The sequence below is a fragment of the Haemaphysalis longicornis genome, unplaced genomic scaffold (genome assembly GCF_048455015.1).
Source record: "Haemaphysalis longicornis isolate Haplotype H1 unplaced genomic scaffold, Haemaphysalis longicornis Haplotype H1 scaffold_1, whole genome shotgun sequence".
In the NCBI taxonomy this organism is placed as follows: domain Eukaryota; kingdom Metazoa; phylum Arthropoda; class Arachnida; order Ixodida; family Ixodidae; genus Haemaphysalis; species Haemaphysalis longicornis.
The window spans coordinates 216,095,214-216,120,980 of NW_027526203.1; the positions used below are offsets into that span (position 1 = coordinate 216,095,214).

At 47.1% G+C, this 25,767-nt stretch overlaps 1 protein-coding gene across 6 annotated transcripts in view; it reads right to left on the reverse strand.

The window, feature by feature from the left end:
* The window catches only part of Nup214 (nuclear pore complex protein Nup214), a 221,979-nt gene that overhangs the window by 12,447 nt on the left and 183,765 nt on the right, over nt 1-25,767 (reverse strand). For 5 of the 6 annotated variants that reach the window (XM_077673352.1, XM_077673339.1, XM_077673347.1 and 2 more), the window contains 4 exons: nt 16,705-16,871; nt 15,550-15,738; nt 7,182-7,362; nt 2,575-2,687 (listed from right to left, as the gene is read on the reverse strand). In XM_077673352.1, the coding sequence (XP_077529478.1) occupies nt 2,575-2,687; nt 7,182-7,362; nt 15,550-15,738; nt 16,705-16,871 (650 nt within the window). The remainder of the gene's footprint in view (nt 1-2,574; nt 2,688-7,181; nt 7,363-15,549; nt 15,739-16,704; nt 16,872-25,767) is intronic. The other variant, XM_077673343.1, reaches the window with a different exon arrangement.

The window sequence follows — 25,767 nt, forward strand, 5'->3', positions numbered from 1 at the left end:
TTGGGAATTGATGAAATGTGGTTCGATCGATGTGCAAAGTGCTGAAATATTACTGGTCATGTCGCTTGCTTACTCCCTTACGCAGACCGTCCTTAATCCTACGTGCGTGACAAGTTCAAGTTCTTCAATATTAGATCTCCTTTTCTGTTCCACAAGTTTTGAATCCTGCATGACAACAGTTTTTGATGGCATTTCTGATCACAAATTGGTCAAATTGGTCAATTTTAATTGTTCTTTACCTCGTAGAACAAGGTCCTCTAGACCCGAGCCCGTAGTTGTAAAACAGTATTCTGCTGCAGACGATTTCCAGATTGTTCACTACCTAGAAGAAGCTTTGCTATCAATTTGCGACGGCAGTGTCAACTCTCTATGGACAAGGTTTAAATTTTATTGCCACTTCTGCATTTGCAATTTTGTTCCAGATAAATTTAAAAAAGTTGGCCGTGCGAACCCCTGGATAACTCGCGATCTAATTCACTTAAAACGCAAAATTAAACGGCGAAGTAAGCGAAAATTACCTAATGATGTTGTTCTGTTCGGCCTAAGAAATACTTTGGCATTCAAGTTAAGGGAGGCTAGGGAACATTATTACACCGTGACACTAGGCCGCTTTGCGTCAGAGAGTCCACGAAAATTTTACCAGTTCTTACAAAACAAAGACAACCGTATTCCTGATGAAGTAATGAACAGAGAAACCCCTGTCACAAATAAAAACGAAATAGCAAACGCGTTTAATTCTTACTTTCAGAGCGTTTTTTCAAGACCACAAAACTGGTGCCAGGTCATTCAAACTTAATAAATGTATCCTTGGAGGGGGTGACAGAACTATTATTGCGGTTAGACGCAAAAAAATCGACCGGCCCTGACGGTATCCCAGCTGTTTTTCTAAAGAGGTATGCGGAAATTCTAGCTAGATTCCTAGTAATAATATTTGATGTTTCGATTAAAACTAGTACAGTACCCGACGATTGGCTGCTAGCACGTGTAATCCCAGCATTTAAGAAAGGTAACAGATTATTAGTTAGCAATTATCGACCAATCTCCCTTACTTGTATTTGTTGCAAATTACTTGAACACATTATAGCGAAATATTTAAATACTTTTCTTGAACAAAATAATGTAATTCACAGCACGCAACATGGCTTTCGACGGGGATTATCTACCACCACGCAATTATTAGCAACTGTTAACGAGTTCTCCCAAGTCCTGGACAAGGCTGGGCAGGTAGACGTCATCTTTATGGACTTTTCAAAGGCCTTTGACAAGGTCCCGCATATCAAGCTAATAGACAAAATGAAAGATATTGGCATTCCTCCGGAAATAACTAACTGGGTCATAGCATACTTAACAAACAGAAAACAGTACGTAGATATAAACGGTTTCAGCTCTGGTTATTTGGGGGTGTTATCTGGAGTCCCGCAAGGGTCAGTTCTTGGGCCAATACTATTTAATATTAATATTAACGATTTAGTTCAAGCTATCCAACCTGGCGTGTCTGTTAAGTTATTTGCCGACGATTGCATAATTTTTAATACCATAAATTCTATCTCTGACCAGCGTGACTTGTGTGAGAACTTAAACTACATAAAAGAATGGTGTAAAAAGTGGGAAATGGTAATTAATTTTGAGAAAACCGCATATTTATGTCTGAGTAACAAAATCCGAAAATTCGAGTTTACTTATAATGTAGGCGGATACACTATCAGGCAAGTAGAAGAGTACAAGTACTTGGGCGTAACGATTACATCGAAGCTTAGCTGGACAGCACATATTGATGGTATATGTTCTGCTGCCCGGAGAAAATTAGGCTTTCTAAAATATAAATTGGGTCGTTCTTCTAGTTCACTAAAACTTAGAGCCTATAAAGTCATAGTTCGTCCTTCTCTTGAATATGCCAGCATTGTGTGGGACCCCCATACAGCTGGTAATATACAAAAAATAGAAAAAATACAACGATTAGCTGCTCGATTTATATACAATCGGTATAGACGTTGCGATTCGCCGTCAGCCATGCTGCAAGATTCGAACCTCCAACTTTTGGCCGACCGAAGGAAAACTGCACGGCTTAATTTTTTCCGCCTCCTATACTTTTCCAGATCAGGATTGCATGCGCCAGATTAAATAACAAAGGACACAACCAGGGCTTCACGTCATAAACACAGTCTTAGCATTACACCTATATTTGCACGTACTAACATTTACAAGTATTCATTTTTCTCGAGAACAGTGTCTGATTGGAATGCTCTGCCCCATGATTCCCCTATGCTCGACATGCAGAGATGAAACTGTATAACTTTTTCTTGTCGCTTAGGTCTGCTTCTTTGCCTGTATTTGTCCCTTGTTTTTCACGAATTTCCAGTATAACATGAATTTTGTTCTGCAGAGCATGTATACTGCAGCAGAAGTGTATGTATACAGAAGAATTTTGAACTGTATCGCCCTCTCCTGCATGGACCATACTTGGTCTGCAGTATGTGATAAATAAAATAAATAAATAAATAAATAAGGACAGCCTGAGCGTCACAGCACGAAAAGGGGCCAAAGAGGTCCGAAACTGCTCTGCAGAGAGCTCACCTCCAAAGGCCGGTGATGCGGCAAATGAGCCGAAGCCCATGCCCTGCTGCTGAGCGCCCTGCTGCTGCTGGGCTGCCAGCCCTCCAAAAGTGGGGCCTTCCACGTTCCCAAACCTGTCGCTCAGAGAGAGGGAGGAACAGGTCAGGCTGGACACTCCCGGAAAACCGATGCTGCATAATAATGCACAAGATGGCTACAGGCCATCCCCCCCTGTTTGTATTGTGCTGCTCCCTTCTGAATTGGCACCGTGTTCGGGACAATCGGGAATGGCTGCCCCCATTAATGGTTCTGTTGGCTAGCATGAAACCCACAAGATCTACACACACAACACAGGTACAAAGGGCTTTTAGGCACAACGTGCTACAAACAACTGGTGTGAAATGCAACGGGAGAGGTTCTCCTCTCTTCACACATACTTTACACTACCAAATCATGGCTGTGGCTAAATTTGCAGTCAAACAGTCTTTCATCTTGCCAACAGCCCTGAGCAAGTAAAGTGTGTTTTCCTGAAACTGGCGTCAGGCAAATGCAGATGAGCACACCCTTCAATGCTAGAGGTGGGTAAATAGTATCTCTTTGACTGCGAATTCTTGACCGTGAATCAAATACAAATAGCACCAGCTGATGGCCAATGTAAGTCAATATTTTTGGACCATTGCGTGCAGATACTGCTTGCATAAAGTATTTCTCAACAAGCATAGATGCAAAAAAAGAGATAAAGAAGGGTCAAGAGAACACTTTACCTAAGCAACGTTCGCCCGATTCTGGAATACGCGTCCGTTGTGTGGGACCCGCACACACAAATTCTTGTCAATAGCTTAGAAACGATACAGAAACGTGCAGCCCGATTCATAACAGGCATTTACTCATTCCCAAGCAGTGTCACAGAAATAAAACGGCACATATGTTTGGAAGATCTTTCACTGCGCCGTGTTGTTTCCTGCCTCTCTTTCCTTCAAGATGCCGTCTTCAATCGCACACCACTAAACAAAAAGACTTATCTACAATCACCAACATACATATCCGGGCGCCGCGACCACTTACTTAAGATAAAAGAAATGTGCGCGCGCCCAACCACATACTAAAACTCCTTTTTTCCCCGTACAACATGCGAATGGAACCTGCTGCCTCCTGAACTAATCGAAGTTGCTTCTGATGTGACGTTCCCCACTGTCCTTCAAGAATATATTTATGGATAAAAATGTACTCGCCATTTGAAACTTTCCTTGATATTTATGCTTTGCAATGTTAGCCAGCGTGCTGTGTAAATGAATGTATCTTGTTACCTGGCCGATACTTGTTTTTAGTGCTGTCTCATGTGCTCCCTCAGAATGTACCACATGTGTAATTAGTATTGTACTCACGGTCTGCAGTGTGTGGCTTACTAACGCAAACCTTGTATGTTTTCTTACAATTGTTTTTTTTTCTTCAACCTTTCAAAGAGTGTGCAATGTTGTATTTTATATCAATTATTTGTCCCCCCACTATAATGCCCAACGGGCGAAGTAGGTATGCAAATAAATAAATAAACCCTGGCAGAGTGAGAATCTTGTAGTACCAGTGTTCTCTTACACACCCGTACCTGATGAAACAAAAGGCCACAAAAATACGGCAATACTGTAACAAGGTGGTGAAACCAATTAAAAAAAATAGTTCCGTAAACAAATGTTAATTGTTGTGAAAGAGTAAAAGAACATAAACAAAAAATGTAACAAACAAACAAACAGAACTTCACTCAGCCAGCCCCACAACAAAATCTGAACTCTCTCATGGGGAGGCTCACCGGATCGCATTCCTATGGGACTCGCCACTTCATGACCCACGGGTTTAAAAAGCATCGTGTACCAATACGAAAAGGTTTACCAGACATGTTCCCAATGGCCTAGTTTGCTTCTTTTAGAAATATATCGCTTCTTTGTTAAAATAAAAAACAAAACAAAAAAAAAACAAAACAAGGAACACATTTTGGTTTATCTAGTGTTCACTAGAAGGCGCTAGCTGTCCAGCAAGTGAGAGTTTTCTGTATTTATTTCAGTACAGAAGTCACATATTCCTAAAATAAGTGAACTAGGCCGTTGTGAACGTTTGTGTGCATTTGTAAAACTTTTCGTATAGACTCGAATCCCGCTACAACGAAATTGACGGGACATGCAAAAAATTTCGTTGAAGCGAAAATTTGTTGAGGCGAAATCTGCCCCAACATGGCACAGAAGGGCAAGAAAAATAGCCGCGGATACTGCTGCATCATTGGCAGCATAATACAACGTTTAAAAAAAGGAGTGACGCGCAGTAATGTCGTGTTTATTCAGATAACAAACATACCAACGGTTGTCTTTTTTTTTTTTACCAGCACGTAAAGAGCGCAATACTGAGGAGAAGGGGAGAGGTGAAGAAATGAAGAAATGCAGGCGCAAAGCGTATTGCTGCACAACAAGGAATTTCCACCGAGCTTATTACTTGCAGATAGCTGCTATGCATTTGGAAGCCCCCATATCAGTTGTGGCAGGAACGGCACCGTTATCTCATCCTCTGACTAGGCGAGGAAGCAACTGACCTTGGCAGGCAAGCCGCGCGCGCTTCATTTATCGCGAACGCGCGCTCGAGACTAAGATAGGATGACGCGGGTTCAAGACCAAACACGAAAAAATTACTTATGCTTTTGACTTTGAAGAATTGTGGAAGAAAAACCGCAAGGGCAGCTGCTCACAACACATACATGACGGCGCTGCGCTAGGAGCAGAGCACATTCGCGCGATTTCTATTGGACACGGATTGGCTATAGCTCAGGCTTGGCGAACCTGGCTAGCGCCTTATTATAAAGAAGGCCAGCCGCATCATTATCACCATCAAACAATGGCGTCCACCTATGAGTTTGTTTTTGTTTTGGGTGGCAGTGTGGGCGCACCGCGCATGTTTTCGGTGAAACTAAGCGTCCTGAATGTATAAAAAGTTACAGGTAGCTGGCGCTATGCTTATTTTATTGTAAAATAATTGTTCAAACCCAGCCCAAATGATCAAAAATTTTGTTGAAGCGAAAGCAAGCCAGACAAATGGTTCGTTGTGGCCAGGACTTTGTTGCATTGACTTCTATGGCTAGCTGACGGGGAATTGGAAATATTTCATTGAAGTGGAAATTTCGTTAAAGCAGACTTCGTTGTAGCGGGATTAGACTGCAGATGCACGATGGTTTTTAAGCCTGTGGGTCATGAAGTAGTAAGTCCCATCGGAATGTTAACAGGTCAGTCCCCCTTATGCGGTTAGTCTACGTCACAATTAAACACAGGCGAGAAGATATTAAGCAGCACAATCTCTGTACGTTCTGAAAGCACAGAGACTCTTATACTGCCATTCACTCAGGCAGCGAAGAGGCCCTTACTAGGCTCATAGGTAGTAGCTCTTGGCTTTTCACTCATGCCTCCCAAGACAAGGCTCCCCTTATGGGTCTATTACTGTCAAACAGCATTCCACGCAGGGTACTGGTTGCTGATGGTTAATGAACCTGTCAAGTCTTGACACAAAACATGTGCTAGCACAGCCTGCTATGTCAGGATGAAATGCCTCCTTACTTTGCTCTGTGCCTCGTACCTTTTGCCGACTTTTAAAAAAGGAGATGCCAGCCTACAATGCAAATATGCAAAACCTTGAGTGGACCTTTTTCGAGCACCGGTCGCGCCTAGAGGCAGCTATGGCCAACTAAAAATGGCCCCAAAGATCTTGCAGTCGAAAACCCTGTGCACAAAACTTCCTCACCTCCCCCCACCCTTCTTTTCACATGGAGGCCATGGAAGCAGGTACACATTTCGTACCTGCAGTGGGCAAAGTGCCTTTTTCTTTTTTTTGCTTTTGTTGCTTCCCCAATGTATTCGCAGCATGGACAGCCTCAAACGTGCTTGCCTCTCTCCTTTGTAAGCTTTGCATGTGTGTGTACACAGGTATGTGCTCTCCACGAGCTGTCCAGAAATCGGGGATAAAAACTTGTAGAAGAGGCGTCGGTGGTGGCGAGAAGTGGAGAAGTGGTGCTGAGTAAAGCGGCGGCACCGGAATATGAACATAAACAGCTTTGCTGTAGAAGGTGCAGCGCTACAAAGCAGTAGCTGCCCTCCCAGCAGAGTGCTGAAAGTGCACCTGCTTGCTTATATTGCTGGACACGCCTGCTGAAATGGCGCATTAGCAGCGCGTGCATGCGCCAGAGGAAAAAGGTCCATTACAAAAAACCCACCCAGCAAGATTGCTTCGGGCACATCAGAGTATTAAAAAAAGAGGCCTGTCCCTGCCTCCCCCAACCTGCCTAAGAGAAGTCTTTTGCAGATGAGGTGCTTTAGGAAAATTAAACCTTATGTAAAAGAATTGTCAAATACGGCATTTTATGCCGGATAGGTTCCCCTTTTTTTCCTTGACTGTATGTGGCATTTCCACTGCCAACAAGTACACAGTGAATTGGTGAAATGCTGTGAAAAGACTTCTGACTGCCTATTTTCACCCCTTTTTACGTTTTTAGGAAATTACTATTGATAAGCTTGGCCACAGTGTCAACAAGCACAGATGAAGACTGCGATGAACGCCTGAGCAAGAGATGCAACGCCTATTTTATGCCTGTTACTACTCACGCCATGAATCCTGATGACTGCTGCTGCTGTGCCGGGGAAGCCTGCTGTGGCGAAGCCTGGGTGCCAAAGGTTGCTGCGCCGCCAAATGATGGGCTGCCGCCAAAGGTGGGTGACCCGCCAAACTGTGGGGGCCCGCCAAACGTGGGGCTGCCGCCAAACGTTGGGGCACCTCCGAAGGCTGCTGTGCACAGGGAGAGAGAGGGGGCATCACACAGCATAAACAGCCTGGACGTCTAGCAGGGCAGATAGAGCGCACCAGTTCGGCACGCAACAGCAAACAAAATTGTGGCCATGCTGCCGCTAACAGGCAAAGCCAGGCCAGATGTGCACAGGAGCTTACGATAGGAGCTTAAACTAAGGACAATGGGGGCTTAGCACGAGCACAATTAGTGCTAGGCAGGATGTGGTACACAAAAGCTTGTTGCTATGATCGTGGCACGGCTTCAACAACCATGGGCTGTTCAAGTTCCAAAATGGGAATTCCGCCTAAAGGTGCCTTTGGGTGGCCAGAGAAAAAAAACAAGTGGCAGGAGCAGGAGTACCAAGCCCTGCTCCCTCAGGTGCAGCACGAAATGTGCTCAGAACCCTCCATTATGCTTGACACAAGAAGTGAGGGATCACTGGCCACTGTGCACCTCTGTTGGAAGTGCGTCTGTGTGCAAGTGTTATGTTATCGTGTATGTATGTTGTCGGTGCCTGGATCTGGAGCAGCCCCCGATGGCAAGTGAATGCAGTCTTGCATTCACCGCAGGACGCATCTCGACCGGAAGGTACCCCTTGCTGGTGTCCAAAATAGAGAAGTACATGACGCCACCAAGATTCGCGACAATCTCGTCTACGCTCGGGAAGAAGTACGCATCTTTTTTTGTGACCGCATTCAGTCACCGGTACTCAGTGCATAAATGCCAGCTACCAAATGAGCACCACTGGGAACCCCCAAGGGCTCGTCGAGCAGTGGATAATGCCTGCTTTCAGCAGTTCCTCCAGTGCCTCATCAGTTGCCTGCCTCTTGGAGGGGCTGAAGGGCCGGGGATTGCATTTCCATGGTTGAGCATCGCCGGTGTCTATGCAGTGCTGCACTAACCTGGTTCAACCTGCTTGCTCAGTGAATATCTTGCTGAAGTCACCTAACAACAACAAGATGAGGTCCCGCTGCGCCGCTGTCAGCTCGCTAATGTCTGCTAGGAGTGCGCGTAATTCCTCGCTCCGACCTCGGGGTGGAGAGCGTGCGGCGCAGGAGAAATCAGCGGCGGCGGCAGCAACAACCAAGCTTAGAGGTTGCTGCGCGCGCCTGCTACCGGCTCCGCCTAAAGCTTGTGCTTCCCCAAGGAGGTTGCTTCCCTCGGCACGGGGGATGTTTCGGCCGCCTGCCCGCACAGCGGTTGCACTGCGAGCGGCAGCTCGGCGAAAAGTTTCAGCGGCAAAAACGGATTCTCCCACTAGCCTCCGTTGCCGATGTCGACGACAAGCCCAGACTTGGACATGAAGCCGCTCCTCAAAATGACTAGGACCATGAGTCCAAGCAAGTGAACAAAACGCACTCGCCGCACATGCTCCCAGCGCACAACGAGGCGTACGTCACCGCCTGACGTAGCATTACCATACGCCAGCTGGAGCAGAAACTTCCGCCCGCGCAGCCGAAATGGCTTTGCGCTCGAGATGGGAAACGATTTCGTCCCCTATCAGCGAAGTGCTTGCCGCAGTGTCCAGAAGTGCCTTAAACTCCAGCCCCACGACTGCGAGGTTGAGAAAAGGTGCAGGCACGTTTATTGGTACTCCAACTCTACACAGGTAGGAGCGGTGGTGATGCTTGCCTCTTGTGCGCTTTAATCCGCCGCCGCCGCATTTACGAACAGCTGGGCCCGTTTCCCTTCCTGACTGGGCAGAATTGCACATGTGACCAACCTGCCGACATTTGTAGCAGCGAACGGGGCTCCGTGCTGTGTTACGCGATGTTTAAGGCTGCTTGGGCGCTCCACGGTCGACTGGCCACATACGGTTCTCCGTGAGCGAGTCGTGAGCGGGTGCAAGCAACTGCGGCAGTGCCGATCCCCGCAAAGGGAAGCCCAACTGGGCGCGTGTTCGCCGACCAATCATCCGACCGGTTTGTTCTGTGCTCTGCGCATGGGGCTGGCAGGAACTCCAGCCGTATCACCTCTGCGTAGCACAACCCATACGAGTACGGGTCCAGCACTCGGTCCCCGAGATCGAGCGTTTCTCACTGGTTGGGTATCAGCGTACAGCCGTGCTCGGCTCGTCCACTGCCCGTAAAGCCGCACCAAGCACAGCTTGGTTCCAGTGTTTCCACCGGTGGCGGCGGTGGCGATACGCACGTGCAGTTGTGACTGCTGCTTGCACACGGCGAGCTTCAGCCGCCAGCTTGTTGAGATCCCTGCACGTGCAGTTCCTCAAGTACAAGGCAAAGGTGTGGTGGCATTACCTGACGACCCGATCGACCCGTTTCGAGCTCGGGACATGTGGGTCGGCGTACACGTAAAGCTCCTGCATCGCACAACCCTACTCGACCAGCGATTCATCCGGGGCTTAGGTGCGCATTTCCAACTCCCTGAGCATTCGCGGTAGGTAGTATCGATGGGCAGCAATTCTTCCCTGAACATCGCTTGGAAGTCGTCCATCGTGCGCACCGTATAGCCTATCATCCAATACCGCTGGGCGGCATGGTTGACTAGGGCTGCGGGCAGGACTCTGCGCAGCACCTCGCTCTCGCTGATGCCGGTCACCTCCTCGTAATGGCTCAGAGCCAGCAGGAAAGTGTTGGCGTTCGATTGATCGCCGTAACCACTGTATGTTGGCACCGGTAGCTGCACCATGGGAGCGGGTGAGTGCGCTGCCTGCAGCACCTGCTGCATGGCGCTTGCGAGAGCATTTGCGATGGAAGCTGCGTCTGCAGACATTTTTTCACTTACGGGTGTCTGCGGGCCGAGTGGCATGAGAGGCGCACTGTGTGGGGTTTCAGCATCTGTGCAGGCCTGGCAACTGGGGTTTGAACGGGCGGCGTTGCCTGACGTAGAGCGCTCGTGGAACCTGGAACCTTCCGGAATTCTCATTGCCACGCAAGCCGCAGCTGCTTTGCGTACAGGCCGTGAAGAAAGGGGACGCGAGCCGCTTCTGAAGCTGCAGAGGACGCTGTTGATGCAGGGCATTGCGGGGACTCCCGGGCATGACCAGAAAGGTCAGCCAACAGCATCAAATCCGCCAACTCATAGTCGTGTGCCTTGTTCTTTTTTCGAAGCTCGCGAACCTCGAATTCGACTGAAGACGAGCCGCATGTTCGGGCGCCAAAAATGTGGGGACCAGGGTTCTTACGGCGACCTAGCTCGCACTCGAGACGGCCACAAGGCTAGCTCCACTGAACTCCGCCACGGACCGTCAACTGGCGTAACGGTAGCAAACAGCAAGAAACACACAAGACACAACGGCATGGCCAAAATCCCGTTTTTTGGGTCCTCCAATAACGTGGTTGGGCTCTTCGCTCATCCTGACCCAGCCGACTCGCTAAGATCAGGAGAAAGGCGTGAGGGGGCAGACAAAGGAAGGCAAAACCAGAGCACCGGTACTCGCGCCTGTCTGTGGTATCCAACGTCTCGGATCAAAAGCCCCCTTCCCTTGTCCTGTGCGCCCAGTCCAGCTTCCCGGGACCCTGACACACCGGTCACATGAGGAGGGCCTGCCACGCCATTGCCGCGACACGCCTGCGCTGCGGCCCGAAGCGCGCGGCCGCCAAATAAGAGAGGGAACCCCCCTCTCACCTCGGCGGCGGGATGCGAGGAATGGGGAATGCGCCGGGACTCCGGGTTTCCTACACCATGCAAGACAGGTAAGTAGGTACGGTAGACTCTGACATTTATTTACCTGCACTCGTACACAAGGTGAACAGTTCAACATCAAAACTGAAACAAAGCCTGCGCTAAGGCATCCTATTTTATGATGTTTTCTAGCAGACATTAGTGTTTGCTAAAAAGCACATGACCAGCAAAAGTTCCCACAAATATTATTCTACATTTACATGTCTCTGCTGCCTCTATGTGTATTTCAGAAAAACAGTTGGGTAAGCTCCACCAATCCCACACCTCATAATTTAAGATTTGTGATGTCACTAACCTTAGTGCGGGAAAGTGAGCAGAGGGGGGCAATACTACCTGTTTTTAGGCTTTTGACCTTTTCTGGGCTAATGAACAATTGCTGTTGCTGTGAGTGCTACTTATATTCATGACACTCTAATCTACTGATACAGTGGAATCTCGATGATTACCCCCCACGGTGGTTCAGTGGCTAAGGCAGGGGTGAGACAGCCGAACCAGATTTGGGAGCAGTTTTTGGAGCAGCGAAATCTCGATTTTGGAGCAGAAGAACCTTGATTTGGAGCAGCAGAACATTTATTATGTCCCCTTAGGAGCCTAAAAAATCACATTTTTGGCAACTCAGGGGGGGTGGGTGGGGGAGTGCACTTTTTAATCGATTTTGAACGTACATAACACTGAAACAGCCTTTCAATAAAGTTTTTCTACCATATTATCAAAAGGTACGAACTGCACTACATCTTTACAAACCATTTTTATATGCTTAGGCTCTATGCATGGATAGCGTGGAGCGACGTCAAGAATATCGAACTGAAAAACTAAACAATTGTACGGCATATTTTTACTATCATGTGAATGCCTAAATTATTATTTGTGTAATCCCAGACTGGGCTTTATGCACAAGTGTAGAGCCACAGCAAAAGTTGTGCACAACGAGGTGAAGTCGTCGCACCACACCAGCCCTCCTATTTCGATTCCCAGGGTGCACGATCACAACGATCGTAATTTGAGTAACGGTGGTATGTTTAGCTACCTACCTCTGGCATTAAATTTTCCTTCAGATAGATACTAGCGTGCAATAAGAGCCCGTCCCGTTATCGGACACTGCTTGAATATTTTGCGGCGATGTAGCCTGCGCTGCCACTTCTGCAGGTCGATCGTCCCAGTCCCGCTGTTCGCAACCTCGCTGTCAAAAGCAGCCACAACTCAGTGTTTTACAACACCGCAACGAGTCCGAAAATTCACTTCAAGGGCACATCGCGCCTCACACTCAAGGCCAAAACACGGCGAATTCGCAGGCCCCACGTTTTCCCCAGGTGGCCTAAATTAATCCGGAGCCCTCCACTATGGCGTGCCTCATCACCTGCGTTGCGTCGGCGCGTTAAACCCTACAATCAATCAATCTCGATGATACGAATCTGGGTGATACAAATTTCGGAGAAGACCTGGCGAAATTGTGAAATTGCACTGTTTGCAATGGGTGAAATTTCAGCTGTTACGAACGGACCTGCGCGGCCCAGCAGATAATACGAACACGTCGGCAAGGCACCCGACAGCAGAACGAGCAAGCAATGGCGACGTACGGGCTCTCTCTCGCTCTCCTCTTTGTCACTCTTTCTCCAGGAACAACAACCAGGCTGTTGTTTTCTGCTTGCAAAAACGCACCGTGCACGCCACAGGCGCGCTGGCACCGCCGCGAAACCACCTGCACGCTATGCATGCCGCGGCTGGCATCGGCGCCAACAAGGCGGCGGCTTCGGCCGCGAAGTGGTGTGGGGCGCTCGAGCGACTGCTGCTACCCGTTTTATAAAATGCCACTCAAGGCACACACGAAGTTGCTTGTGTGGTAAAGGAGCTGATAATGAGGGTGAAAACGGTACTATAAAACATTATCCGCGCTGCTAGTGAAAGCGCCCGTAAAATATCTGTTGGGGTGGTAAGCCTGAAAATCTCCGGCGGAGCCAGCCGGCTGATTTGAGCGCTTCAAAACTGCCGCCATGAGGCGTGTGCCTCCACATTGGTGCAAGTCGTTAGGCTCCTCCCACTGCCGCGTGCGTCACGCGTAATTTTCTGACTGAGGTAGTAGCTGCCGCGGAATTTTCGACGTGGGTGTAAAAAAATCGCACGCACAACGCCGACGTGCACGAATCGCGTGCAAAAACGCAGAAACGCAAAAAAAAGCAGAAGAACATTGTGGATTTCTTCACGTGAAAGTAAGAAAAGAAATGACCGAAATCTTTTTTTTTAGTGCTCAATTTTTTGGTCTGTGTTGGTTCATACAAATATTTTTCGCGGTCCCGCGAGATTCGTAGCATTGTGATTCTACTGTATACAGTTAAACCTCATAACAAGATGGGCTAGAACGAAATAATGGATTTTATGAGCAAATCATAATTCCTCTTGAAAGTTCCCAAAGAAAGCAGTGTATTTAAAACCTCATTTTAACAAGGTAAAATTTGCCCATTGTGGGATATAACGAACAGATTTCGCTAGGAAATAAAATTTTGAGCCACTTTCACGACAGTGCACAACGTGACAGCTGTATCTAGAAGTTCGAAACTCCCGCCATTCACCCTCCTGCAATTAGACCTACAGAAATGCTTTCATAATGACGCTTTACGGTAACACCCAGGTGGTGGCGTTCTGCACATGAGACCGCTCACCAACATCTGTGGCCGCAACATGGAGGAGGCAGCTGGAAATGCAGACCTGATACCCGGCCCAGCTATGGCAGTTGCTGCGTCAGCGAAACATACCATTCCCAACTTCCCCTGGCCCACTTGTACGGTGCCCCGGTGGCAATGCAAGCATACCCTGAGGGGCAGTGACCATTACCGTATTTGGATCAAACTCTGCAGCAGCACCCGGGAAAAAACCCAGAAAGTTCACTACATCGGCTGGAACCGAATCAGGGAACATAATTCTTGGAGCCCTACCGTCTTCATAAGCCTAGCCCCCCCCTCCCCCTCTCTCTCTCTCATTCTCTCTCTCTCTCACACACACACACACACACACACACACACACACACACACACACACACGCACACACACGCACACACACACACACACACCCCCCCCCTTCCCCCTTGCTGAATTGCATATCGTTTTCCATAAGTACAGCTGCCACGGTGATTATTGATCAACAGAAGAAAGGTTAGTGATTGTTGTTCTTACAAAATTGCAGAGATAAAAGAAAAAAAACGACAACAGGTGGGCCGTCTGGGTAACAGAGTGGCTACTGTCAAATGCCCAATAAACGTTAAATACACAGTCTGACAATTATCAAACCACTCAGCCAGAGACCACACCACAGTTAGGGGAAGACAACTAAGTAGAGGGATACAGTAAGAAAATTACAGGGCAAAGAATGAATTTGGCTATGACAAGATAGGGGCAGTTGGAAGTGCATGGAGGGGGCCATCGTCCTGCAATGGAAATAGACTGATGACGATGAATTTGTTTTCGCCACTTAACACCTGCTCATTTATACTCAGAGCATCCTGCTGTTATCCCCTTTTAACTAGGCCCTTTGCAGCGACTCGGAGCTTAACACTTTCCTGTGCACGGGTAGAGCAGCATTTTGGGTAGTCCATCAAATAATCTTTTCGCTGTAGCAAAAAATATGTAACATATAAGTATATGGTATCGAAATGTAGAAGGGTAAATTTTCTTTGCAATGGTTGTTGTTTCGAACAAGAATATTTATGTATGAAAAAAAAAGGAAAAGAAAGAAAGCTGTACAGAAAACTTTTGTGACAAATACAAAAAAAGAACATAGATGACAGTGTTGCTCCACACACACAAAAATAAACACAAAAAATTGAAGATATACTATTCGTACACATACTAGCAGTGCGAAACTACTGCAAATATGAAATGCATCTGTAAAAAATCTTGAATGACAAGGAAAAAAAAGTTAGTCGAAGTGGGTTTCATGCCACAGGGGAATGAAACATAGGGTGGCTGCACATGCATTGCAGAAAACACTGGTTTCCTGCCCCATTCATTTTTGTTCATAGCAAAATTTACAGTTTCAATACTTTTGCATTTTCTGGGGCTTGTGTTGAACAGGGGTATCAAGTTCCTGGCCGATTTTACGCACTTTTGCTTTCGACACTAAAATCCGATGAATAAAAACTGTTTTAGGAGTCAGTGCTGCTAATATTATGCAAAAATTGGTGCGTAGGCTCGCACAAATTGCTAGAAATGCGCCATTTCCGCAGCGCAGTCATATGCGATGTCGACGCAATGCCGTATCTTCAAAGCCCCATCACATAGCTGTGGCGGCGCTTTAAAGAAATCGACACCACGTGAAAAAACAAAAGCCAAGAGGATGTAAGTGTTTCTATTACTCAGTAGATGCTGCCAGCTCTCTCAGAGTGCACTCGTGAAAGCGCCAAATTCGAATGGGAAAATATCAAAATTTGAACTTGAAGGCGTTGATAAACCACCATCTATATTTGAATAGGCGAATATTTGAGAAACTGCCCACACTCCTGGCATGCACAGAAGGGGCATGCACTCACTGTGCACATCCAAACCTGTACCTGGCTTGGCGGGCGTCTGCGGCTGCGGCTGCTGCTGCTGCTGCTGCTGGAAGGCTCCTCCAAAGCCTGCCTGGGCAACACTGCCACCGCCCATGGAGAAGCTGCCCGCTCCAGAGAAGGCACGCGTGCCAAGCGAACTTCCAAACGTAGACGAACCAAAGCTTGACGCCCCCTGGTTTCCAAACAGGCCTGGGGGAGGGAACATCATGCACCATTTTGATCAGCACGTCTGATATGGGCAGACTGCTGGTCTGCGCAGGCTCTCTAAGAGGCACCACGTCAAAACAGCCGACTGCCAGAAAGCCACGAGGCAAAAAAAACGGAAACATGAATGCTGCGGAGGCATGTGACACCTGCACACAGCACCAAAAGCAACTTACAGTCCTGCCCCCAGCGATAGGCTACTCACACTCACTTCATGAACAATGCCTCCTGGTTTCAAAATGTTTTTTAGGGAATTTGGGCAAAGATTTGCTCAAGTAAAGTGATGACTCCAGGATACTGATGGGCATTTTCTAGTTAAGTCACTGCATCCCCAGTGTCAGCTACCGGAAGTTATCCATTGACATGGTTCCAAACCAACAAAATTTGAGTGAAGTGCCTTTCATCCCCTGCAATATAAAGGAATTGTCAAGAGTTGATGACTGCTTCTTGGGCTTGGAAGCACCCAAATGAGTCACCTTACTGTGTTGTCCTGCAAAAGTGCCCACAACCACCAGTCCAGGTGCAAAATTTTGTGGGGAAGTTGTTTTACAAACAGTGGCAGTTCTGGAAAGTTCAAGTACTCGGGATGAAAGCAATTGTCTATTTTGTTTTTTTTTTGTTTAGTTTGTTTAGAGTTGTTAAATGCTTGCCTTGATTATGCAAAGATAAGTGCTAAACTTTCCCTTCACACCGTAGCCACCACTAGCTGAAAATGCCCTAGCCTCAATTCAAAGTAGCTTATATTACACACCACAGCAACCATACACGCCGCGAGCAGGGGACTGCTCGGCTTGACCGATAATACATGCAACAATAGAGCCAGAGGTTGGCTTAATGCAGAAGACACACCTCGCAAGGCTCTACACACACAGAAAAAATGCACTGTTCTACACTTTGTCCCCCCCCCCCCCCCCACACACACACACACACACAAAGCCAGTGCTAACATACCGGAAGTCTGCCCTGCCGAGCCAAAGGATGATACGCCGCCAAACACATTCTTAGTGGCTCCATCCGATGATGGCTTGGACCCAAGACCACCGAGAAAGCCTGAGGTACCTCCCCCGAACATGCTGGTACCACTGCCTTGCTGGTCTTGCGACTGTTGGCCAAAGGCACTGGAAAGCAGAATACGACAATTCCACGGAGAAATAAAAAGAAAGAAAAAAACAAAACTGTAAGCTCATGCGTCAAACAAGCATGGGTTCCAAAAAAAAAAAAAAAGAGCGACAAACGGCATGCAAATGCCAACGTGCATTATGGACTACAGTGCTAATTCCTCCAGGGGTAAAAGCAGGCTTGAGCCTTTTGAAGCAGCTCAGGGAGCAGGAAATAGTGCTGCTTTGGAGCAGCTTTGGAGCACAAAAGGCAAATTTCAGAGCCATGCAAGTCTGTTTGGGAGCAGATTTCTAGTGTCAAACATCATTTAGTTGCCATTTTTTATTTCTGGTAAACAAACACAAAAAACAAACATTCAAATGGTGTTTACTCAACATTTGATCAATACTGAGGAGTACTGATGAAATGTATTGATCATTTTCAGCAAGAGAGAAATTTATGTCCCCAGAATTAAAGCACCACAGCTGACAGAGCAATCACCAAGAAAAAACTAGAGATAAGCGATGCTTTAAAAAGCTAGACCTAACTATAGACTTCAGGCAACTGAAAAATAACACCATTACAGCCATAAACAACCAAGAGAAGACCAGAGCTACACAAACTAGCTGTCTTGCCCCATAGATAGACAGTTTACCTTCATTCTACACCTAACGAGACTATAGACAAAAAACTAAAAGAGGAGGAAATTAAGAGGAAAACAAAAAGAGAAAGCAAGACAATCTGAACTAAACATGACTAGACTCAAGAGAAATTAAAAGTAAATTAGTGTTCACATTCACACAAAGGAAAAATATCTTAGCGCATTATTCGCACTATTGACCAGTATTGAGCACTATTCACACTATTGACACCCGCTTTTATCTAAGCAAAAAAATGCTGTGCAACTGTGTCGTGTCTATCTCAATAACGAACATACCAGTGTTTATCAACTTGTTTTTTCAAGCGTAAACCAAGGGCTGACCGGAGGGAAACCGTAGGAGTCTCCCTCCAGTCAGTGCCGCCGAAAGAAACAGGTGACGCTGAGCAAGACACCCCTACGGAGCCGATTGCTTGCAGACAGGGATTTATACAAAGATTTTGACACCCTCCCAAAGATATTCAACAACCACGAGCACCCAGCCCAGGCCATGTCGAGGCGGAGCCGTAACCCGGCTCCTGCCTACTGCAGGACGTGTTTCAATAAAGTCCACCCAGCCCAAGAATTTATGCACACCCCTCAACAGCCCCCCCCCCCTCCCCCCCCCCCAGCACCCCCTGGGAGGATTTCAACACCCCCCCAAAATCGAAATTCTGGTTAAACCCCTGCTTACAGATAGCTGCTAACTTAACAGAACGTACCAACTCGCTTGTGCCTGGGCATTGCCTGTTAGCTCATTCTGTTCACGGTACGGTGGGATATGGCACGGTGGTATCTGCCCCTTGGAATGGCAAGCGCAGTCGCAATAAGCTGAAATGGCGGGGGCCCAACTGCACAGTAAAACTATTTCACTTTTTACGAAAAGCACAAAGATTGCAATGACGGCTGGTGCTGACTCTGGTGCCTCAGCTCCTCCCTGGGCCCAAAGGTGCATTCAAATTTGAAGACACTATACTAGACGGCTAAGTCTATTCAGATGGTCAAACAGACAGGAAAGCAGAAAGAATCGGAATGTGGCAGCCACAGACAAAAGCACCCAAGCATGCATGTGCAGTGTAAACCACACCACACAAATAAACTGCAACAAAAGATTTGTGCCAATTCATAAATTGTGAAAAGCAGTTGCACACGTATCCAACGTCGAAAGGGTTGTCCACCACCACCACCAACAAATTTTGATTGATTGATAGTAATGATTATGAGTTAAGATGAATTAAAGCATATATTAGATTATTAATATGAATTAAGTATAAAGATAAATTGATATCAATTACAGAGGGACTAAGGTGGATTAAAATGAATTAGGATGAGATAAAACTTATAACAATGCTTAGTAAGGTGGATTAAGATGCACTAAGATAGATTAAAGTAACTATTCAGGTGGATTAAGATGAATTAAGGTTTATTATGGTGGAACTAACATGGATTAAGGTGGTGAATTAAGATGGATTAAGGTATATTATTGTGGGACTAAGGTGGGTTAATAGAGACAAAAGATAGTAAAATAGAGTGGCTGCTGTGTAGATGTGTATATAAAGGTGCTTATCACAATAATACGCCAGGCTTTCGCCTTCAAGGCGCGTAGAAGACTTTAGTGTCTTGAGAAATTTTTTCTACTTGGTGTCCATAAAGGATGCTGCTGCTGTGGTAAGGCCAGTTGTTACTGCATGGTTGACTGCCAGGCTAAAATAATGAAAAAAAAAGAGGAAAAGTTTCATGCTATCGTAGTCGACCACTGTTCCATGAAGGCATCCATGAAGAAAAGGGAATTTTTTTTTTGCAAATTACTGAGACTGGAGATTGACACCAGAAAGGGGTAAGGATGTTTATTTTGAGCTGCTTTGTTCTTTCCGTGAAGTTATGAAGCACGGAAACTCAGCTGTGTGTGAGTCCAGAAATGCAAGTACTTCTTTACTTTTGACAGCGCCATCGATCTTACAACTGAACTCGGGAAAACATGCAACTGACGCCTAGGCAGGCGGCGTAGGCCTAGCGTACAAAATGCGCTCGCAGTTCCTCCAAACCCGTCGTGCTCTAAACAACGACTCCTATACGCCTCGAGCGCGGCCTGTAGGGGCGCCACTGAAATCCCCCTAGCGGCCCGTTTCGAAAGCAGCCGCGGGAGTCCGCGCCCCGCTCCCCAGTGCCGCCGCTGCTTTTGCGGCATGTTCACGACTGAGCTTTACCATTTGAGGGCGCTTGAAATCCATGTTTATGTGGAGCAGTCACTCTGTCCGCAAATAGGGTGTGTTTAGGAGAGTGTAAATGTTTCTGACGCGATCTTAGTGTGGTATATTCGGTCTGTATAAGCGCCAGGTGTGTGTCACAAGCCAGCGTCGCGGAACCGGCGTATGATGGAGCCGATTGTAGTTACACTGACCTGAATTTACTAGCCGTGTCTCCGTAACCACCGGTTCCTCAGATGTTCATGCTTTAGTTCGCTTACATAATCAGCGGAGCACTCATACCTGACAGCACGCCAGTTACGTTTGCCAATATTATACCTCAGATATTGATCACCACCATTTACAAGCCAGTCTGTGTTAATTTCGGGAATATTTAACAAACGTACCATGGACAATGCATCAGCACACGACAGAGTCGTCTTGTCGTGAGGTGAGCGCCCGCAAGCACTCATCTGCTACATATATCCTCTGCGAGCTGCGCGGAGACGGGCTTAGAATATAATCCGCGTCCGCGACTAAATGCTTCTTCGAAATATCGTCATATGGCACAGGGAGCCTGCAGAATAAACCATAAACTGAAATCAGAGGGCCTTATCACATACCACACTCTTACGACACCGTTCATCGTTTGTTGAACAGCCTACCCTGTATACTTCCAAAAATGCGTCCGCCGTACGATCAGTTCTTCGTTGAAGTAGCAAAACAAAAGGAAAGTGAACGAGAGATTTGTGTGTGCGATAACTAAAACATTCATTGCTTGATTCCGCTCCGCATTTGTACACAGCGTCCCCCCCCCCCCCCCCTCCTCCCCCCCCCCCCCCACCACCACCACCACCAATGTGTCGCGCAATAGCAGCGCATTTCGCATATAGTTGGTCTAATGAACCCTACCTAGCTTATGTTTCGACGAACGTCTTTAGCATGTCAGAAGCTGCACAGTTTTTTTTTTTTCATTTCCGTTAGAGCTATTATGTTTCTTAATTCCGCACTTGCACAGCATTTATTTTTCCGCGGTTTCATTAACTTGCCTTGGTTCTTGCTATATGGCGTCTGTGGGCACATATTTAACGACGCACAGGCTTGGAATATACTTAACATTTTCGCATGGTTTATATTCTTATATAAGGCATAAGTTATTGTGTGGGATTGGGTAATCACATCCCCAAAACATATTTTTCTGCGACGTATATATTCGAAACGAAGCCGCATTCGTCATCCACGCTGCAAAATGAAGCCAACCTCTCATTGTGCCAGTATCAGGTCGAGGCGACAGTATAATTCAATTGTGCCTGATGTTTTGGAGATGACATGGGTGATATGTTGCGGCCGTCGCCGACGCAAGAGCAGCGACGAAGCGCGCAGAACCGCGTCCCCGGGTATCACTTGCAGGCGATCGCGTACTCTACGAAGATGCAGCTGCATTTTAAGTGACCTAAACGTACTCTTCGCCTATAGACGTCACCATACCAAGTTTTTTAGGGCGCGGAAAGGCGAAAAGAAGCGAAACAGAACCAAAACACTGCACGAGCCCCTATCAGCCACGCAGCGCAAATCCCGTCAACGCCGCGGAGAAGCGGCGGCAGGCGACGCAGCGATCGCGAAGCTCGAGGCGTATAGCAAGATGCCTGCCTGCCGCGTTCATGAAAGACCTGTTTTCAGTGGTGGTAGCTAGCGATCCTTGCGGAGATCGCTCGCAACAGATTTCCGCACACACGGCCACGGCCGCCTCGATCGCCGCCGCCGCCGTGGAGCGCATGTCCCCATTCCACTGAACCAACCGATCTCCATTGGCAGTTGGCGATCCAAAGTGGCCCGCGTTGCACAAATTTCAAGTGACAACACGCCGCATTAATGCAGACAGTATCGAAGTACTCGCATTAACGCTTCGTGCCAAAACTATGCGTGGAACGTCAGCTACGACAGACCGACGCGAAAGTTTCGGTACCATTTCCCTCGCCTTCTTTCGATACGGTGGCGAGCGCGTCTCGCGGCCGGCCTTCGCCCAGATGTACGGTACTCTATAGTAGTCTATAGTGCCTAGAATATATTAGCGGTACTCTACAGTAAGGTTACAATAAACCAGAAGTATAGTGGCAAGTGCTCTCCCGCAGCACTACAACTGTCGCAGCAGGAGAGACTGACGTACGTGCGTGATTAAAAAAAACGCCTCTACAGTGGCGGCCACTTTTCGGGAGACTGAGATAGCTTTCGTACAACCGGGAGATTAGGTCGAAATTCGGGAGTCTCCCGGACAATTCGGGAGAGTTGGCAGTTATGAGGGAGGCAAACTACTATGATAAAAAATAAGCGCAATATGTTGCTTGTGTTTAATGTGCAGCACACGGCAAAAGGAAAATATGAAAAAAAAAAAGAAGAGCACAAAGACAACATTACAAACTTTTTACTACGTGTCAGCCTTGGCACAAAGCAGTGCAAATTTTCAAGCGGGTAATTCAACCACCTCTTCTAAGTTGCGCATCAGGCGAAATCAGGATTGAAGTTCAGCTAGTATTGTATACGATAGGGCCAGGACGCTCACAAAAGGGCACATTTTGTTTCCCTCCACTTGTTAGACATGTAGCTCTCTTCATCACGGTATTTTTTTTTTGTGCAAAAAAGTGCAGGCGGCAACGAACCCCAGTCGTTCCCAAAAACCACCAAAAGCTGGTGAAACCATACGACTATCGAGCGAAACCTGTCAAACAATGCACATGTAGACACGAGCACATTGTGTTTGCGGTTAATTGTGCAATGAGACCTTCGACAATTTTGTGCTCGCTCGCCGATGTCGTTTATCTGGCAGCCTTTTCAGCCCCACAGATCATGATTCGAAGGTTGGAAACCGGCTGGAACGTCACTCAGGGCGGCGTCAGGCTTGCCGGGGGGCTGCAGTGATGCCGCATCGGATTTGACAGCGAATTAATTGGCACGGATGATGTCAGTGGCGTCAAAATGCTTCTCGGATACACTCGTATACTTGGAGTCAAAGTGGAAGACACCCGTTTCTTGCCGTGGAATGGGTTGCTTCCGTTTCTCATGCTGCTCCCGGCCGCTGGGTAAACACAATAGTGAAGCTCTTTCCGTTGTACACTTGCACTAGAACAGCCGCCTGAGGCAACACACGTGTTTCACATCGTCCTTTACACGCACTAATTAAGTCGCATAGTAATAAGCAGCGTGCGAAGCTTGCTGCGCGTTGTTCTGGCCAGCACTACGCCACCCAAGGAGTGTCCCCATGCAGATGGTGGCGCCACCGCGCAGCAGCCAAAGGCAGCATATGAAGCTTGCCCATAGAGGTACGGAGCAGTTTCATGACCAGTAGAGCACTAACGACTCTGGCAAAACTTTACACGGCCATGCCGAAGCGGACCTGTGTACGCAGAAAACTCTTCCTTCACTTGCAAACCAATAAGCATGCGCGAAAAAACCACATTGGAGAGGGATTAGAAGTAAGGGAAGAGAGTGTGGCTAGGTCTATGTCGCCTGTAGCAGAGCAGGTACGCAGCGAGCTACTGCATGAAGCACAAATCAAAAGACAACGGCAGGCAGGGAGGGTGCCGCGTGCAGGGGATTTTACGAGTGAGTGAGTGAATAAAGCTTATTTGCCCAGTTTAACTGGGAGTTGTGGTCCCCTGCTTTACCTAGATGACGGCCAAGTACCTGGGGTACCCATTCCCTGCCCCCTCTGCCACAGAAGTATTTCTTGATGGATCTGAAAACTGGGCATCTTGCTTTGCATACAACGAACACTTTTAGGCCACGTCGTCCCACTCAAGGCATGCTACCCGACCAGAAAGAACAGAGCAAACTTTCCACAAACGGGACCAGTGTGCAGAAGTTCCTGGGATTATCTAATGGCGTCGGGAGTGTCACTGGGTTTGACGGCCCTAGCAAAAATTCTGATAGAAACTTGTATTAGTCTTATGCATATAAGACATGTATTAGTCTTATACAAACTTGTATCAGTTTTATAAGTTTCATATACAAGTTGCATTAGTCTAATACAAATACACCTATCAGTTTGTATTAGTTTACAAATACTAATAGATCTGATAGACCTGAGTCTAATACGAACTAATAGAGACGTATTGGATATAATAAAAACTAATACATGTGGACCCGCAAAGTGCGATTTCCTGAATTTTTATTTTTTCTGGAAAATCACAAGCCAAAAAAGGTTGAAATGATCGCCCTTGAGCAATAATGTTTATTTGGTATATTATTATGAAGCGTTTTGTTCACTAACAAATCTCCGTAAATCTCCAACCAAATTCTTATGCAAAATAGGTCAACTTTTTTTTTCATTTTCGCTCCTAAAAAATGCGCTGGGAGTGCTGCGCCAGCGATAAGCCACCTTACCTGACCTAGCGTAACTAAATAAGCTACGCCTTTATTTAGTGACGCTAACCTGACCTAAAGGCCCTTGATCGGCGTTTAAAGCAGATGATGGGACTTTAACCTGACCGTACCTGCGAGGCTGCAAGAAGCAGAGTTACTGGACATTGAGTAACTCTGGCAAGAAGAGCAGCAAGAAATCTAACTAAGCCGAAAAAACTGCAACGAAGTCAAGCCAAGCCATGCCAATGGTCTTCGTTGGGTAGCCAAGATGGCGACGGTATCAAAGTGCGGCTGGCGTGTGTGTACGTTCGGGAAGAAGACGGTTAGAAGGAAGCGGCTTCTAGCGTTATTTCACATCAGACGCGTGTGCATCGCGTCATCTAGAAGTGTTGGAGATGTGTCTAACGCCCGTTTAACTTTGGCAAGTCTGAACCAGGCCGCAGCGCGATCCATCATGGATCCGTCACCTCGCGGCTCCGGACATCTTTGCTCTGTCTGCTATGCTAACATCGAACGCCTGACATCGAAGAAAGCGTGTGCATCACGTCATCCAGAAGTGTTGGCGGTGTGTCTAGTGCCCACCGAACATTGACAAATGTGATCCGGGCCGCCGCCCGACCCATCTTTGACCCGTCACCTCGCCGCTTCGGACTCCTTTGTTTCTCAACGCAATGCTTCACGAAGAAGAGACTCCATTCGAATCGCGTTTTGCGGAAGGGTGAATGCCGTTTTGAAGTTGCATCGAAATGGGAATGGTGTTCAATCGGCCATTAATGCGCTCGATATGTACCTACGGCTGGACCGTACAGGTTTGACGAGCTTTTCCGATTGCATGCTGCAGCTATTTTGTGGATTCGCATTGCAATTTATTCTTCCGTTCTTAATCAGGTTACGAGCTGATGTACCATTACATTATTCAGCCAGATTTCTGTCAGCCAGAGGAATTTGCCTGTGTACCCTGATAATAAAATGTGTTGCCATGTTTCATTGCTTTGTTCTAACTTGCACTGGTTCTGATAGAACTAGTACACTCTGGTAGACCTATCAGACTAATACAGTCTGATAGACCTACCAGACTAATACACACTGATAGACCTAATAGACTAACACAGACTGATAGGACTAATAGGCTGATACAAACTGATAGGTCTATTAGTGGCAATAAGCGTATACGTGTATTAGAATTTGTATCAGAATTTTTGCTAGGGGAGGGACAACGTTTCTTTTGGCTGAGAGGAAGCTCGACACGCAGTCGCATGCCCTTGCTCTGGCACCTTTCGATGAAGATGACAAGATTGAAACGCACACATGTTGAAAGCAAAATGGCTACGAATAAGTCCTCACTTACGCGAAACCATCACAGAAGGCTGTCTCAATATTACGTGGGCCATCTCGCATCTTTGCCCCACCTCAACGGTGGACTTGATCACCACGTGCTGCGATGGCTATCAAACACGAAAAATAAATCTCGGCACTGTGTCGATGATGAGCCACCAGAAATTCCTACAATCATGGCAGAAAACACACGGATGCCAATAGCTTTTCACAGATCGCCTTCACCTCCTCCTAAAAGAACGGCCCCAAAGAACATGCAATAACACACTGACACAGAATGTAGGGCTGAAACCCTTCCATAAACATCATATTCGCATACAAAATGGCTATAAACAAAACACTATTAATCGATCCGGTGTGCGCAAGATAGCCATGCCAACTCACCCGAATAACCACTTC